This window comes from Castor canadensis, chromosome 7, assembly GCF_047511655.1.
Source record: "Castor canadensis chromosome 7, mCasCan1.hap1v2, whole genome shotgun sequence".
Lineage (NCBI taxonomy): Eukaryota > Metazoa > Chordata > Mammalia > Rodentia > Castoridae > Castor > Castor canadensis.
This window is the reverse complement of record NC_133392.1, coordinates 139,999,909-140,016,955: the sequence shown is the minus strand read 5'-3', so window position 1 is coordinate 140,016,955 and position 17,047 is coordinate 139,999,909. Positions and strand designations below refer to the sequence as shown.

General features: G+C 46.2%; 2 protein-coding genes across 6 annotated transcripts in view; one reads left to right on the top strand and one right to left on the bottom strand.

Annotated features, from left to right (window-relative positions):
- The window catches only part of Zcchc17 (zinc finger CCHC-type containing 17), a 52,216-nt gene extending 45,784 nt beyond the window's left edge, over positions 1 to 6,432 (top strand). For all 5 annotated transcript variants that reach the window (XM_020163086.2, XM_020163088.2, XM_074080734.1 and 2 more), the window contains one exon: positions 6,247 to 6,432. In XM_020163086.2, the coding sequence (XP_020018675.1) occupies positions 6,247 to 6,408 (162 nt within the window). In that variant the 3' untranslated portion in view covers positions 6,409 to 6,432. The remainder of the gene's footprint in view (positions 1 to 6,246) is intronic.
- A 1,361-nt stretch (positions 6,433 to 7,793) lies between these two features.
- Positions 7,794 to 16,761, bottom strand: Fabp3 (fatty acid binding protein 3). The gene is made up of 4 exons (XM_020163090.2): positions 16,595 to 16,761; positions 11,727 to 11,899; positions 9,415 to 9,516; positions 7,794 to 8,083 (listed from the first exon to the last, which is right to left on the bottom strand). The coding sequence occupies exons 1-4, from the start codon at positions 16,665 to 16,667 to the stop codon at positions 8,030 to 8,032; spliced, it is 402 nt and encodes a 133-aa protein (XP_020018679.1). The 5' UTR covers positions 16,668 to 16,761; the 3' UTR covers positions 7,794 to 8,029.
- Between the last annotated feature and the right edge of the window lie 286 nt (positions 16,762 to 17,047).

Genomic DNA, 17,047 nt, shown 5'->3' with positions numbered 1-17,047 from the left:
CTCTTACAATGTGCCACCTCTGTTCTGGTCAATGGAGGTATGAACTAAACACCTGGACAGCTAAAATTCCTATCTTGGTGGCATTTAGATTCTAATGGAGGTGATGGACAATAACTGGTAAACAAACACAAAACAATAATATGTCAGGTAGTCAACATGCCTTAGAGAAGGTCTAACCTGGTTATGGGGAATAGAAAGTGCTAAAGTTATCTACTTAATTTTTTGTGGTACTAGTGATTGAACCCAGGGCCTTGCACATGATAAGCAAGTACCAACAAGATATACCTTAAGCCCTGACCCATTTTAGATAGGGTGTTTTTTATGTAAGCCTCTCTCATAACACATCACCTGAGTACATACCTGGAAAAAAGTGAGGAAGCAGATTATTCAGATAAGTGGAGAGAGAAGACTTTGACAGGTGTGATAGCTGGATGTTGGGAATGAACTTGGCACAATTCAGGAACAGTAAGAAGGTCAGCGTAGTTTAGAGAGGAGTGAGTGAAAAGAGAGTGTGGTAGGAGAAGTTCAAAGGCAGAGAGGGAACCAGATGGTAGAGAGTGTTGTTGGTGATTGTGTGGAGGTCAGTTTTGTTTTGTTTTTTTTTTCCAGTACCGGGACTTGAACTCAGGGCCTAAACCTTGAGCCACTCCAGCTTTTTTTTTTGTGATGGGTATTTTCGAGATAGGGCCTCGTGAACTATTTGCCCAGGCTGGCCTCAAACCACGATCCTCTACATCATCTCTGCCTCCTGAGTAGCTAGGATGACAGGCATGAGCCACTTGTGCCCAGCAGTTTTCAGCTTTTACTACAAGGTTTTCAGCAGTGGAATGACATGATCTGATTTTAAGAGAACTATTCTGGATGCTACATGGAACCTAGATGATTAGAAGTTCAGGTTAGAAGTAGCAAACCAGTTAATAGGCACTATTAATCCTGGTGAGAGCACGGTAGCTTGCACTAGAATGATGGTGGCAGAGATGAAGGGAGTTGAAGTGTGGATATGTTTTGAACATAAAGTTGACAGAATTTGTTGAGGAATTGGATGTGAGGTAGGAAAGAGCAGGTGAAGATGGCTCCAAGATTTTAGGACTGAGTAACTAAATGAGTTAAGGGGAGAAGGAACAGAAAAGAAGTAAAAGTGGGAGTGGAGAGCTATCAGGAGTCTAGTCTGAGTTATTGTCTGTGAAGATGGGAAAGAAGGCTGGAGAAGATTAATTCAAATGCCTATCAGATATCCAAGTGGACTGGAGAGCAGGCAGCTGGATATAGTCTGGAGTTCAAGGGAGAAGTCAGGTAAAAGATACAAATTTTGAGACTCATCTTATACAGATGTTCTTTCTGTTCATGAGATTATATGAGATCACCTGGAGAGTTAATATAGGAAAGAGAAGGCATCTAAAGACTGAGCCCCAGAGTGCCCAACATTTCGAGGTTATCAAGATAAAGATGAATGTAGTAGAAGTTAGGTGAGGACTGTGTGATGAAGTAAATGAAGCTCAAGAATTGGCCATTAGATTGGGCCATGTGGTGGCTATTGCTGACTTTGACAAAAGATGTTGCAGTAGAGTGGCAGGGTGACTTCCTGATTACAGTTGCTCAGGAGGGTTGGATTTTGTTTTTGTCTTTTTGGATGGAAACTATTGTAGCATATTTGTTTGTTGTTGAAAACAAGCCAGAGTGGATAATCCCTGGACTTGTGTTTTTGAGTAAGAAAGAAGAATTGGGATCCAGTGCATAATAAGTAAGCCACACAGGGTAATTTATACCTTCTTGAAAGGTCTGTCATGTCTTTGCCTCATCCTGGCTTCCCTCTGGCTGGAATGCCCTCACTTTCCTTAGTCCAGTATCATCACCACCACTACTCCACCCATCAACAATTCATGCCTCAAAGCATAACACATTACATGTTCTTCATGACATCATTCTCAAATTCCTAGGACATAATTTATCTATTTCCCTTGAGTGTTATTGTGCATTTGTTGTACCTGACATCACTTAGCATGGACTGCTGCCTAGTATTTCAGTCTTCCTTCCCAAGTAGATACTTTGTTCCTTAAAGGCTCATGATCTCTGATTTCTGACCTCACTCAACTATTATTATAAGAGACATTTAATTAGTGGATGTTTTTGGCTCATAGGAAGTCCTTAATTTTTGTTCGATGAGAATGTACTATATGGATATAAGGAGTTCCTCTTACTCTCATTTGATGAGGTTGGCTCAGGTTTGGAGGACATGGTTTCAGACTCCATTGTTGAGTGATTACTCTGTAACTCATCCCCAGTACCTGCATAATACTGTATATAATAGACTCTGTCTGAATTTTATTAAGAATCTGTGTTCACCTTATCGCCTAAGCAACCCTGTATATAATTAAGACTTTCTAAAGTGCTTTGTAGGTAGTAAATATTTGAATTGATTGATAAACCTTTTTCTTTCTCTCCTTATTTTTCCTTTCAAGCTACAATAAACTGGTGTTTTGTAGGCAAATTCTGGCCAGGAATCACCCCATGTCCTACTTCCCAAAGCTTATTCTAGAGAATCAGTTTGATAAGCAAATCATCTCTTGAGAGTCAGTCATTTCTGAAGAACCAATGGCTGCTTAACTTCCAGTCAAATCAATGCCAAAGGTTGTGGGTGCTTAAGTTAGGTATTGCCTTTACTATAGACAGGGCTAAAAAGAACATCCTCTTTGGGACCCAGCCAGTCAAGTCTAGATCCTACCACGGAGCAAGTCACTTCAATTCAGTCACCCTCTTTTTTTTTTTTTGCAGCACTGAGGTTTGAACTCGGGGCCTCACTATTGCTCTGCCACTTGAGCTACTCCATCAGCCCTGTTTTGTGTTGGATATTTTCGTGATAGGGTCTGGTGAATATTTGCCCCAGCTAGCCTCAAACCACAATCCTCCTGATCTCTGTCTAGAATTACAGGTATGAGCCACCAGAGCCTGGCTTCGTCACCCTCTTTGAGGTTTTCATTTTCTTCCCTAAAAATTTTGTAGATTTGCTGACAAAAGTTAGATATACATGTGCAGAGTGCCCAGCCCAACACTTTAATTCGTATTAAGTGCTGAGTAAATGCTCACTGCTATTATTCCCCCTTCTTAGACTTTGCTTTCATTTTTGTCTTTCTGTCACAATGGGTTGCTGCTATCCCGCTTCAAAGATAGGGAGAAGATACTCTAATAAGGGGTATGTGCAACGGCTTCTTTCCAGTGCCTTTCCTCCCTGTCTGTCATGGGTTCACATCTCTGGCTATTTTTTTTTAGCCCCTTCTGTTCCTTTTCCCGCTTGAAGGCAGTTGAAGGAAGAAAGTTTGCTGTTGAACTTGTGCTTCTGAAGTAACTGTTCTTTTGTTCTGTAACTCAGAGCTAGATCCAGATGTGTGACTCCACCTGCTGGAGTCAAACTGCAATTGCACCTCTGCATCTGATTGAGGTCTAGAAGGCCATCTCCTCAGCCCTCCTTATGAGCTAGGGCTCACTTTCAGTGTGCCAGGGTGTTTCTGGTGATTTTGTTTTTCTAGTGATTTGAGTCTGCATCTTTGAGAGAAAAAGTGGGAGAAGTGTAAAACTCTGTTCTAACAGAATTAGACACTGTGTTTGTGTCTTCTGAGTTGCAGTTTTTCATTTATAAAATGAGGATAAAGAGCTGGGGGCAGCTGGGTGCCGGTGGCTCACGTCTGCAATCCTAGCTACTCCGGAGGCAGAGATCAGGAAGATCACAGTTTGAAGCCAGCCTGGGCAAACAGTTCATGAGACCCTATCTCAAAAAAACCCATCACAAAAAAGTTCTGGTGGAGTGGCTCAAGGTGAAGGCCCTGAGTTCAAACCATAGTACCGCAAAAAAAAAGTGGGGGCATGGCTCAAGTGGTAGAGCTCTTGTCCAGCAAGCCTGAAGCCCTGTTCAAATATCAATACTGACAAAAAAAACAAAACAAGTAAAATGGGTTTTAATTAGTGCAATGGTTCACATCTGTTGTCCCAAGCAAGAGGATTACTAAGTCAGGGTCAGCCTCGGCTACAAAGTGAGACCCCCCCCAATCTCAGAAACAAATCACGAATATTGATGCTGACCGATTATTATTATTATTATTGCAATAATACAAAGGATGCAAAAAGCTTGTGTTTTTTAGACATAATGCAGTGTTATTATTCTCATTTCCTTACCCAGGCTGGGCCAGGCTTGGAGGAAATTGGTACCAGGCTCTACATTCGCTTATTTACTTTCCAAGCACCCTGTCCTACGTAAGAGGCAGAACCTGGAGAGATGGCCAAGCCATAATATCTTGTGGTAGATCTCTACAGTCTTGCCATCCAAGAAGGTGCTGCACCATAAGCCGAAACATTAATTGGCCAGCACTCAGTCCTAGCCACGGTTGCTGTAGCTTAGTAATTTGGATCTAGGGAGCTTTCTTTACTCTCTGCTCCACCAGATTCCAAGAAAGAATTTTGGATTAAACTCCTTTTAAAACTGACTCATCTGCTGTAGTTATTTAGCCAAACTGAAGAACATTCTGGGAGTTCTCAGAAATAAGAGAAATATATTTCTGGCTGGGGGTGTGGCTCAAGAGGTAGGGCACCTGCCTTGCAAACTTACAGTCCTGAGTTCAAACCCCAATATCACCAAAAATAAGCAAACAATCAAAAACCTTCTTGTGGGCTGGAGGTTTATCTTAGTGGTAGAGTGCTTGCTTAGCATCCTTGAAACTCTAGGTTGGATCCCCAGTACTAGAAAAACTACCTAGGAAAAACTTCTAGCTAACACTGAGTTTCTATAAGGTATCAGACATTATAGTTAGAACTCACTTAATTCTCATAACGTTCTTTGAAATCGATATTTATTATTTCCAAATTACTGAAAAGGAAACTGAGCTTCAAAAAAGTCAAGTCTCTATTCCAAGTCCCATTGAGAGTTAAGTGACAGAGCTGGAATTTGAATTAATTCTTATTCCAAAATTACTGTTCTGACCACTACACTATGAGACGTTCCATCACTCTATGGGAAGAAAGACCATGTACTACATGGGATAACTCAGATTTCCATTTTTAGTGTCTATATGTAGATCCCAACTTTGCCTCCATGATCTGGAGAAAGTGGCTTCCAGCTTCCCCAAGCCATAGATACCGTCTCATTAAATCACCACAGCCATGTGACATAGGTGCTGTTGTTGCCTGATTTCCTCTAGGATGCTTTACAGCTTGAACAACTCCCCATCAGCCCTCTGGTTTCCATTTGAGTAGATAAGGTAGGCTTCAGTGAGATGAGATGACTTCCCAAGGTTACAGAATAGTAAATAGAACTCAGGTCTAGGTCTGTCTAACATCTGGTTTATTGTTCTTTCCACCATATCACAGCCACCTTCTAACATCTGGTATATCACTCAAGGTAACATATGCCTCTCAGGATACTGGCTGGATGCCTGTATGAGGGGCAGCAGTCTAACCCTTTTCTTTCTCTTTTTTCCTCCTGTAGTCTCCATCTCTTGGAAACTTTCCTGAGGCAATATAGATATTTGAAACTCAGAGAAAAGGCTTATGTAGTACTTTAAAATGCCCAGACTGCCTCATAGAAGCCTGGGAACCTGCCTCCTGTTCTTTGTATGGGTTTGCACTGTTACTCTGGCAGCATGTTATTGGGGGAGTGGGGGGGGGGGAAGGATATCTAGTTTTGGGAAATTTCTTTCTGAGCTTTGTTCTGTTTTGTTTTGCTTTTGAGACAGGGTCTCACTATGTAACCCAGGCAGAGGCAGGAAGACTATGAGTTTGAGGCCAGCCTGGGCTACATAATGAGACATTGTCTTGAAAAAAGAAAAAAATTATATATCTATATACGTATAAATATACACATTATGGTAAGCGTGTGTGTATGTATAAATGCATGTGTGTATGTTATATGTACTAGAATTTCCTCAACACAGTTCTAGTGTGCTAGAATCTATAACACATAGTGGAATGTGTCTTGGCTCATTTGTTTTTGGCTATTTAAAGGTTTATTTATTGCTTTTAATTACTGTTTTATAATTAAGTGGTCCCCTGTTGGTTTCCTGCTATGATTTTTAAAGCAAATATATATATACACAATATTGAACTTATTAATCTTTATTTTTAAAATTTTTCTTTGTTCTCTTTTTAAATCTTTTTCCCTTGGCAGTACTAGGGTTTGAACTCAGGGCCTTATGCTTGCCAGGCAGGTGCTTTATCACTTGAGCCATGCCCCAGCCCTTAATTTTTAAATTTTCTTCTCAGGAAAAGAAGAAAAAGAAACATAGAGACAGGAAGTCATCTGACTCTGACAGCTCAGACTCTGAGAGTGACACTGGCAAGAGGACAAGACACACGTCAAAAGACAGCAAGGCAACAAAGAAAAAGAAGAAGAAGAAAAAGCACAAGAGGAAGCACAAGGAGTGAGAGTAGAGGGGGGGGGGGCGCTGAGAGAATAAGGAGCCAGGAGGTGTGCTTGAAGCTCTGGCTCCTGGAAAGACTCGGTAGTGAGAATGCAGCCTCCCACCCACTGGCTGTTCCCATGGGAGACGCCTTTCCCTCATGCAGCCGGCAACTTTGGGAGCTAGAAGGCAAAAAGCAGCTGCCTGAATGAGTTGTTTTCTTATCGCTCCTGATCCCATTGCAAGTGACCCCTGCAGCCCACTCATTCATTCTCCCAGCTTCCTTCATACAGCAGGAGGTACCGTTATCCTCCCCAGCTGCCACTGCCAGAGCTGGATCCCCTGCAGGAGTCCAGGCTAGAGCCACAAGTACTGCTGTAGAGGTGAGCCTGGGTATAGCTAGAGAACAGTGATTGGCTCTTTCCTGTCAGTCTGTGTTGGACCAGTTGGTGAGTGGTCTTTCCTGCCTGCAGCTCAAGAGCAGGAGACTGGCAGCAGAAGGGAGAACTTGGTAAGAACCGACTGGTGCTCACTTTTTCCATTCCCTCAACATGGTTCTACTATGCTAGAAGTGACCACAGCCAGAAAACCATCATTTGCAGTGTGACTTATCTTGTGTATGACATTCCAACAGACACCACTGAACCAGACATCTGAAGCCAAGGTCATTGCTCTGCTTTCTGTTTATTACTGTGTGAGTTGATTCCACTTCAGGTCTCTGCTTAAATTCCTAGCACTAAATGGAAGTGTGTTTGGTTTTAAACTTACCAAAAGTTCTTTTTCCTATAATCCTCTTCCTAGGTAACTTACAGACTTAACAGTTACTGAGCCTGCATCAGTTGACAGGAAAACATTTAATATGTTATTTGAGACCTTGGAGAGAGGCCAAGCTGAGGTACAGAGCCAGAGGCACTGGAAGGTCAGAGTCTTTTTGAGAGATCGCTTACAGCCCTCCTTTTTGTAGTGATCAGTGACCTTTTTCCACAGGGTTGATTAGAGAATTAGTAAGAATGGGGTACTAACCTGCAGTGTAAGCGCAGCAGTCCCTTTGGCCAGTGGCCATCTCCTACCACAGTGGTGCAAGCCTAGATCCTGTGTCCTGAATCTGCATTCCACAGAGAGCCAGACCCAAAAGTATTCAATGCAGGACTGGTCTGAGGTGACCACTCAATGACTAAGTCTGGGGAAGCACCATACTGACTGAACTAGCTCACTTGATGATAAAAAGGCAATATGTAGGTATAGCTGTTTCATTTTTGAATATGTAAGGCAGTCAGCTGCCTAGCAGTCCCTCAGACTGTCCATTTCACCTTCTTATCCAGTGCTGCTGCTTGCCTGAGCTTCAGGCAGTCACACAGGGAAAAGGCAGACTCCAAGAGTCATGTCATGAAAGACAAAAAGGCAATGGGGTGGCCTTTTCTATGTTTTATTGACCTTAGAGCACCCCTTGGATGCAGTTTTTAAAAAAACACATACACAATGGGAACTGAAACTGTATTCAGGCTGGTACCACTTGGCCCCAGAAGAATTCCCCAATCAAAGTGGATTTATACAAAATACCACAGGAAAAAAAAAATGAGGCAATGCGGTACTGAGTCGAGGGATAGCCAGATGGCAGAGGAGCAGTCAGTGACAGCGCCGGGAGGTCATGCCTCTTTCTCGTAAGTGCGAGTGCTCACTGCATTGCCGTGGGTGAGTGTCTAGAAGGAAAGACAGAGTCAGATGGTGCAGAGCAAGGCAGGCCTCCACAGTGCTCACATTCCCTCCATCCTGATGGTCACCTCTGTGTACTTACTATGTGCCAGGCACTGTATATATGTGTTTGTTCTGATACAAGGCTTTAAGATCGATATTATAATTCCTATTTTAGCAATTTGGAAAAATAAGTCTTGAAAGAGAAGTTAGTCAAGATCCAGAATGTTCCCCTTTCTCTTATACCATTCAGCTTTCTTCAAGCTTAGCACCTAAGATGGTACTGGCACATAGTAAACAGATAGGTAAATAAAAATGTCCAGAGACTCAAGAAAGAACTCTGCTAAACTGCCAACTCTTCCTTCCCTAATTCAGGGAAATGCCAGGGCTAGATACCTGAACTCCCACTTTTTTCAGTCTGACATCATGAAGCCAAGCCTCACCATAGTCTAAGTGCCCAGTGAGTATTTGGTCCTGCATGTTACATCTCCACCACAGCTAGGCACCTCATTCCTAACTTTGTGGGGACCCCATCTGGTGTGAATGTGAGAAATGCAGTCAGCAGGTTCCGCTGACACAGGGAGGTCTGCGTTGCAGATGCTGAGGTGAGAACCTGAGGCCTTACCAAGAAAAGAGACAGAGACCATGATGGCTGCTCTCTGTGCCCCTGAGTCCAGGGACAGTTCAGTCAAGCCAACATTCTCCCCAAGCTTATCCCTAAACAGATTTGTGGGCCTACTTGTGTTATTTCCTGCCCAGGCAATAGTCAAGTATTTGCAGGGTACTAGCCATACAAAGCCATACAAAGGAGAGGGAGACTGAACTGGGGAAGACTGGAATAGGCACTGCCAGTCAGTGCCCGCCCCCCACCAGTCACTAGCCTGCCCCTGTACATGAACATGCAATCCTAGAGAGGAGGGGGAAGGGAATGCTGGGATGGGAGATGGGAGCCTCTCTCTAGAGAACCTGGGATCAGATTGGCCCTGCTTTCTACCTTTTCTTGGGGGAGGCAAGCCAAAAATAGGATGAAGAAACTAAGGCTGTGGAGCACCTGCTGTATTCCTCCCACCTCCATGATGCTTTCTACTACATATACACTGTCTCTTTCAGACTTCACAGCAGTCCCACAAGGTTGGTATGATTAATACTCATTTTACAGTTACACCTGGAGGTGACTTGCAACCTGTAAGCTGAGATTTGAACTCAGATTTGTGTGACTCTAAAGCAAAGACCCTGCCTCTGCCTCTTTTCTTAGCTTCAATGGCTTTCATGGCAGGACTTTGGCTGAAAGGGCAGTGTAGTAACTAATTAGGTGAGGTTCCAAAGCTTTCCATCTTACCAGAATGAGTTTTCCATCACTTAGCTCCCGCACAAGTGTTGTCTCTTGCCCATCCCACTTCTGCACATGGACAAGCTTTCCTCCATCCAGCGTCACAAGGGACTGTGGAAAGAGGATAGCGGCATAAGTAGTGCTGTGAGCCAGGATTGAGGAGCACGATGGGTTCAGAGTCACAGAGGACAGCCTCTGACCCAACCTAGTTACAGTATCAGGCAACCCCTGCCTTGTAACCTAGCCTGATACGGTGCCCTCCAGCTTCTGCTTCATGGCTGCCTGACTGGGGGAGAGGCCTTCAGGTTACTGGATGAGTTGGGAGAGTCAGACAGCATGGCAAATCCAGATGGTCTAGCCCAGAAGCACCAGGAGATGGACACTTAGGTTGGGGATATAGCTCAGGGGTAGTGCTTAGCATGCACGAGGCCCTGGGTTCAATTCCTCAGCAACCCTCCAAAAAATGGTTACTTATTCTATACTCTAGGTAATGTCCTTGGCCCTGTTTCCCCTCAGATAGAGGAACATGTACCCGTCCCTATCCCTGAGAAAGACTGGCTGAGGAGAAGTTCTGAGACTCTAGCCTTGTGGTCATCATAGCGTCTAAAAGACACTTAGTGTTGGGAAGCATTGGAAAACTAGACTTCCCTCCCCACGTCCCCTCTTCTTGGTCCACTTCCTGTGACCCCTTTAGCTGACAAGAGGGCAGCAACGGCAAAGTTCCGGGACTCGGTGTCCCTGGAGTATTCCTCAGTCCTGGCTCAAAAGCCCTCTTAGCCCTCTGGGTGCTGCCAGCCTTCATCAGCTGGTTTGCATGTGGCAGCTCTCCCGGGTCTTTCTCTAGGAATTTGGGGGTGGTACACCAGACTAAGGAACTGTCACTGAGCAGGGTTCAGCAGGAGGCTGGGAAAGTTGTGCATGTTTGGGTTGCTTATCTCTTGGTGTGCTGTCTGTATACCATTTTACCTCCTATTCTCATTCTCCCCAGGTTTTTGCCCACTCAGAACAGGTTTTTTTTTTTTTTTTTTTTAATCAGTGGGAACTTGCCTTCATGCTTGGAAAGTAGACACTCCACTGCATAAGCCACACCTCCAGTCCATTTTGCTCTGGTTATTTTTTTGGAGATGGAGTCTCTAAACTGTTTGTCCAAGCAGGCCTTGAACTGTGGTCCTCCTAATCTCAGCCTCCCAAGTGGTTAGGATGATAGGTGTGCACCACTCACATCTGGTTCTGAATAGATTGTTTCGTCCTAGACATCTCAGAGGACCCCTGTTGTGCTCTGTGGAGTTCTTGCCCCTCCAGAAGGTAGCAAGACCAAGGAGGTAGTGGCATGTGGTGGGACAGCCACCTTCATCCAAGGAAGGCTGCCGTCTTTGGGCACCATCCCCTGTTCCACTGTCTCAGCCTGCTGTGGGATCCTGGGCTACACTTTATCTCCTCTTCCTCTATAAGGAGACCAGCCCCTACCCTGTTCTTCTTGGAGGCAGCTGTGAGGAAGAGGAACGAACAGCTGAGGAGCTGAATTTTAGGGTCATGGTGGAAAAGATACTGCTGTAGAGATACCCTGTCAAAGTCAGTCCCTTGGTTCTGTCTCCCATGCCTGGCCCAGTAGTGGGAGGCAGAGGCACCATGGGGTGACAAAGCCGACTGGGAATAGTTGCTGCCTACTCACACCCTGGGGGAGGGGGCTAAGGCTTGGTGGGAAGACTGCAAACACCCACAACAACATGAATGCACATTCCAGAACATAGCTCCTCCTGCCTGTAAGTTGGCAGCACTGGAAACAGTGCAGCAGGTCACTGGCCAAATCTGAGAGCTGAAGCTGCAGAAGAGGAAGCATCTGAGTAGGTCCCAGCCTCTTGTTCCCAGTTGCTGGAGGCCTGGATGACCTTACTCAGAGGCAGGCCCTGACTTCTCCTGGGCTTCATTCCTAAAGCACTTTAGGTCACAATCATGCTACTTAACTCCTCCATCTATGACAGAGGAAAAAAACCCAGAGCTAATGCATACCTTGCATGAGGTCACTCAGATGGAGCTAGCATAGACATTAAGGTCAGAAGAACATCCTAGCTTGTGCTGCTCACTCACAGACAGCTAGTAGATGCTTCCCAAGAAGGGAGGGAAGAAAACAGAAGAGTAGAACTATGTACTGAGCTCCAGGGACACTGAAGCACTGAGCAGGCTTTATGAACCTTCCTTCATCTAAATCCCTCATAATAACCCTCAAAAGAGTACAGTGCAAGGAACCAAGGAGACAACCAGCCTCTTTCCCTTCAGGGTCTCAGCACCCTGCATTCCCCATTCCCCCTTCCCTCACTCACCTTGACCTTCCTGTCGTCTGCTGTTGTCTCATCAAACTCCACTCCCAGCTGAAAGCTGATTTCTGTGTTCTTGAAGGTGCTGTGTGTTTTTATGATGACAGTGCTGTCTTTCTTCTCGATGATTGTGGTAGGCTTGGTCATGGAAGCCACCTGCCTGGTAGCAAAGCCCACACCTGAGGGCAGGAAGAAAGTTAGGAGTATATGAGCTGGAGCAGAGAAGCACTATAAAAGCTCAAGGGATAACTCTCATGCTCAGGTGTGGGGCAAAGGAGGACCATAGCTTTCAAGGCCTTTTTTTATTACCAGTACTTAAAAAAATAAAAAATAAAAAAAACACTACCAAGGCAGTACTGAGGTTTGAACTCAGAGCCTTGAGCTTGCTAGGCAGGCACTCTACCACTTGAGCCATGCCCTAAGCTCTTTTTTGCTTTAGTTATTTTTCAGATAGGGTCTTACATTTTTGCCCTGGGCCATCCTCAGACCAAAATCCTTCTACCTATGCAAACCAGTAGCTGAGATCACAAGTGTGGGCCACCAAACCTGACTTTTTTGTTGAGATGAGTCTCAATAACTTTTTGCCTAATTGGCCACAAACCAAAATCCTCCTTATCTTCCCCCGCCCCAAGTGGCTGAGATTATAGCTGCCCTGCTTTCAAAACCTTTGTGATAGGGCTGGGGGAGTAGCTCAAGTTGTAGAGCACCTGCCTAGCAAGCATGAGGTCCTGAGTTCAAACTCCAGTACTGCAAATAAATAAATAAATCTTTAATTGGAAAAAATGGGGAAATAAAAAAAAAAAAAACCTTTGCCACATTTAAGAAAAAACAGAACCATCAACTAAGCTGACAGAGTGGTTCAAGTGGTAAGAACACCTGCCTTGCAAGCGTGAGGCCCTGAATTTGAATCCAAGTGCCACCAAAAAAATTAAAAAAAAAAAAAAGATTACATATTTAAGAAAAAAGGGCTGACAGAGTGCCTTAAGTGGTAGAGCACCTGCCTAGCAAGCGTGAGGCCCTGAGTTCAAGCCCAGTAAAAAAAAAAAAAAAAATTCCAGTTTTGAGCCAGGAGCTGGTGGCTCACACCTGTAATCCTAGCTACTCAGGAAGCAGAGATAGAAGGATCATGGTTGGAAGCCAGTGTGGACAAAAAAGTTCATGAGACCCTATCTCGAAAAATCCTTCACAAAAATAGGGCTGGTGGAGTGGCTCAAGGTGAAGGCTCTGAGTTCAAGCCCCAATACCTCAAAAATAAATAAATAAATAAAAAATAAACCAAACTTTGTGAGGTCATTTTTGATTATTATTATTCAGTCTTTTCCTTAGCTCTGTGCAGCCATTAGATAGATGAGAGATGCAAGGAACAGGCATGCCATAGCAAGTCAGCGACAGACTTGAGATTAAAATAAAGTATTGAGTACTTTCTGGATGGTAAGAAACATACATATGCTACCTAAATCAGTCCTTCCTGTCCTTTTGGAGGACTGATTCTGTCATCTCCACTTTATAGATGCAAACACTGAACTGGGTTTAAGCCCAGGTCACTGATCTGAGATTGAAGCCCTGAGCTATTGGGCTCCAGAGCTCACTTAACTGCTCAGCAATGCAGTCTTCTAAGGTACAGCACCAGGCTGCCTTCCAGGGCACCTTAGTGTCTAGAGCTGGGGGCTGAAGAAAGGAGAAATGGATTTTGCCTTCCAAAGCCCTTGGAACAAGGATTTTGTACCTTGGGAAGTTCTTATCCTGAAACCTGAGTTGCATTAGTGCTCTTGTCCCCTATAAGTGGCAAAATGACAGCTTCAAAGCCTCTTGTTTAGGAGGTGGACACAAGGGAATTTTGTCCCATTGTACAGGTTTAGGAAATGGCCTAAAGTGGTAGCAACAATGAACTGAGACTCAAACTCAAAAGCCTCCTGCCTCCTAGTCTGGGGCTCTGGGGGAACTCTTCTGATCAAGCATGGCTTTCCTATATGCTTGGCAAAGTCCTTAGTGCCCTACAGGCAGGTACAGAATTCTTTAGGCCAGACCTTCCCCCTTCAGGTTGTAGCTTTCCTGTGGTCTGTCCCTCTGCCCTCAGCAGCTATACTAAGCTGACCTCCAAGGCATAGGTGAGGCAAGAGGCAGCTCAGTGTGGTGTGGTGGTGTCAGGTCTCCAAATGTGCCTGGTGACACACTGCTTGCTGGAAGCTATGTCCTTTACACATGCTCCACATGGGTTGTTTTACCTAATGGTTGGAACGGTCCTATTACTCCCAGTTTACAAATGAGGCTCAGAGAGCTGGGTGTCTTACCCAAAATCAACAGAAGTGATTGACCTAGAGTCTCAAAGTATTCACTATTCCCACTGTGCTGTTTTGCCCAGCATATACTCAGTCCAGCAAGGCTACCAGTTGTGCCTGTGGTCGCTGGTGTAGGCTGGGCTTCTACCAGTGCCTAAGAACCCTGGGTCTAGGGCAAAAGGGGCAGGGACTTCAGCCATAGCCGTGCTGATGCCAATCTACCCTCCCCTGCCAGGGAGGGACCTGGTATCTGAGATACCTCCTAGTAGCTGAGTGAGTTGGACCAGTTATGTTTCCCAGGACAAAGCATGGCTTTGGCACTGAACCAGGAGCTATCTGCTTAGGACCTTCCTCAGAAGTGTGGAGCGTTTGAGGAAGGAAAACACCTTGTTATTCCGAGACTGAGCTGAGAGAAACTAAGAAAACTGGGCTGACAGAATTTCGGAGACTCAGAGAGATGGATTCTGCTTAGAAATGAAGACAGAACTATTTACTGAGAGCTGGGTAGGTCTTCTCTCTTCAGTGGGCCTTAACCTTTCCATATGTATGATGAGAAAAGCAGGCTGAATGAAATCTTGGCCCCTCACATAAGCTGCCCTGGGCTAAAGACGTGGTTCTGTCATAGAGCACATGCTTAGCATGTCCAAGACCCTGGGTTCAGTCCCCAGTGACACACACACACACACACACACACACACAACCCAAAGACAACAGGTTTTTGTTTTTGGTTTTTTTTTGTGATACTGGGGTTTGAACTCGAGGCCTACACCTTGACCCATTCAACCAGCCCTTTTCTGTAATGGTGTTTTTCAAGCTAGGATCTGGCAAAGTATTTGTGCAGGCTGGCTTTGAACTCAGTCCTCCTGATCTCTGTCTGAGTAGCTAGGATTACAGGAGTGAGCCACCAGCACCCAGCCAAGACAACAGGTCTTTAGGATACCTGCTCCCCAGCCCAACTTGGGGCAGAATAAGGGAACATAAGATTGCTGCACCTCTCAGTTCAGGGATTCAGCTGTTTCGCACAATGTCTGCTCTGCTAGGTCTTTTTTTTTTTTTTTTTTCCTTCAGTACTGGGGTTTGAACTCAGGGCCTCACTAGGCAGGTACTCTACCACTTGAGCCACAGCCCCAGTTCCCCAGTGCCGTCTTTGGGAAGACAGTCTCAAGAAAGACTGTCTTTCTGGAGTCACTAGGCATAGTGCCCAGGATAGGGTAGGTGTAGCTGAGAGTTATGGCCTCAGGCACACTTGCGGGCCCTGTTCTAGGAAAGGGACAGAAGCAAAGGTGAGATTGCCCTCCCCCCACAATCTACATCTCCTTTCTTGAGAGGAAGGCATGGAACTTAGCTCAACCTAGGTTTTCCCATCCCAGCCTGTGGACTGGGAAGATACGGCCAGGAATTTCAGGGAAAGGTTATCCCCTCCATCTAAGCCCAAACCAGGGGTAAGCCTGCTGAGGGGAGTCCCGTCAGCAATTCATGCCACTCCTTACTCCCAGGGCCCACAGTGTAGTGGGAGGAGCTCTGGACTATAGATCTAAGAAATCCTGGGTTTTCACATTAGCTCTGCTGTGCAATTTGTGGCACGTTTCTATTCTTGGACTGTTTCCCAGACTAGGCAAGGTATGGCCATCTCCAAGGTCCTTATCTGTAAGATTCTTTGAAGTTTTATTTTTCCTCATTCCATCACCACGAAGCTCTCCATTAGTCCTCCTAGACTTAATGACCCTACCCCCTTTAACAGGTCTTGGCCTTGCCCTGGGACTCTGCTGCACCCCAGAAGTTCAGTGGCTTTCTCCAACCTACCTGCCCAACTGAACAGGTGGTGAGATTGACTGGGGCCGATGGGAAGGCCCAGGTGGTGATGGGCCTCTTGCCTCGCTCTACCACAAAGCTCACCAGCAGTGGTGAAGGCCTGGTTACATACCACTGCAGGACAAGGTCATAACGTGAGAAAGGGGGCACCCTCCAGGGACAATCTTCCCTAACCCAATATGCAGGGAAAGCGATTGTCGCGAATGTGTCAGGTCCCTGTCTCACCTCTTCCCCATATTCTGTTCGTCAATTTTCCTCACTCAATTCCCCTCCCCTTAGGTATTTCCTCCGACTTTAGGACACAGTACACTCCCTGTCTACCCCATTCACCTTCCAGATTCCGGCTTCTCCGATAAGGCCATTGTGTCCCTGTTAATTTTCTCCCCCAGTTAGCCTCCTGCCTTCTGCGCTCAGTGCCCTCCTTTTACCCAGCCCTCTTACCACCTCCCGATCACATACCCCACTTCCTAGAAAGCACCACCCGGACATGGGTGGATTGCAGCCTCTTTGCTGCGCCTCCCAACCTGGATATTCCCCTCGCCAGATTCAGGCATTGAACCCGCCCTCCCACAGGTTCCCCCACCACCACACACACACACACACACACACCCCATGCCCTAGTCCAGGCTGCCATCTCTTCGTCCCTATTCTCCAACCTTGACCAGGAGGTAGGGATTCAGCAGTGCGCCCGCCCGGGGCCCTAGCCAGGCGGGATCGCTGCTCCGGGTACGCATGCGGCCAGCCCCTCCCCATTCCCGCAACCCGAGCTCCGAGCTTGCTCACCAAGTGACTTGAGGTAGTCATCAAAATTCTTGCTGTCTGTTAGCTTCCAGGTGCCCACGAAGGCGTCCACCATGGTGAGGTTGGACTGGGCTGGGAAAGAAGCTGCGAGAGGGAACCTTGCAGGGACTCCGGGACCCGCGGCTCCCAGCCGGAGCCGACGCTTTAAATAGCCCTCGCATCACGTGATTAGACACAGCCCACAACCCGGCTCCCGAAATAGGAAGCCCAAGGCTAGAGCTCACCAGAGGGGCTGGATGCCCATCCCCCAGCCCGCCGAGGGAGGAGGGGACCAGTGGCGCCTCGCTTGCCTGCGTCAGCGCGGGTGCGGGGCCTCGGAGTCCCTGCCCACGCTGGCAGGACCTGTCCCCTTCTCTGGCTTCAGGGCGACCTCCGGAGCCTGAGAAGGAAGCAGCTGGGGCACCGCTGCAAGCCAGGACGCACGCCACCGACCTC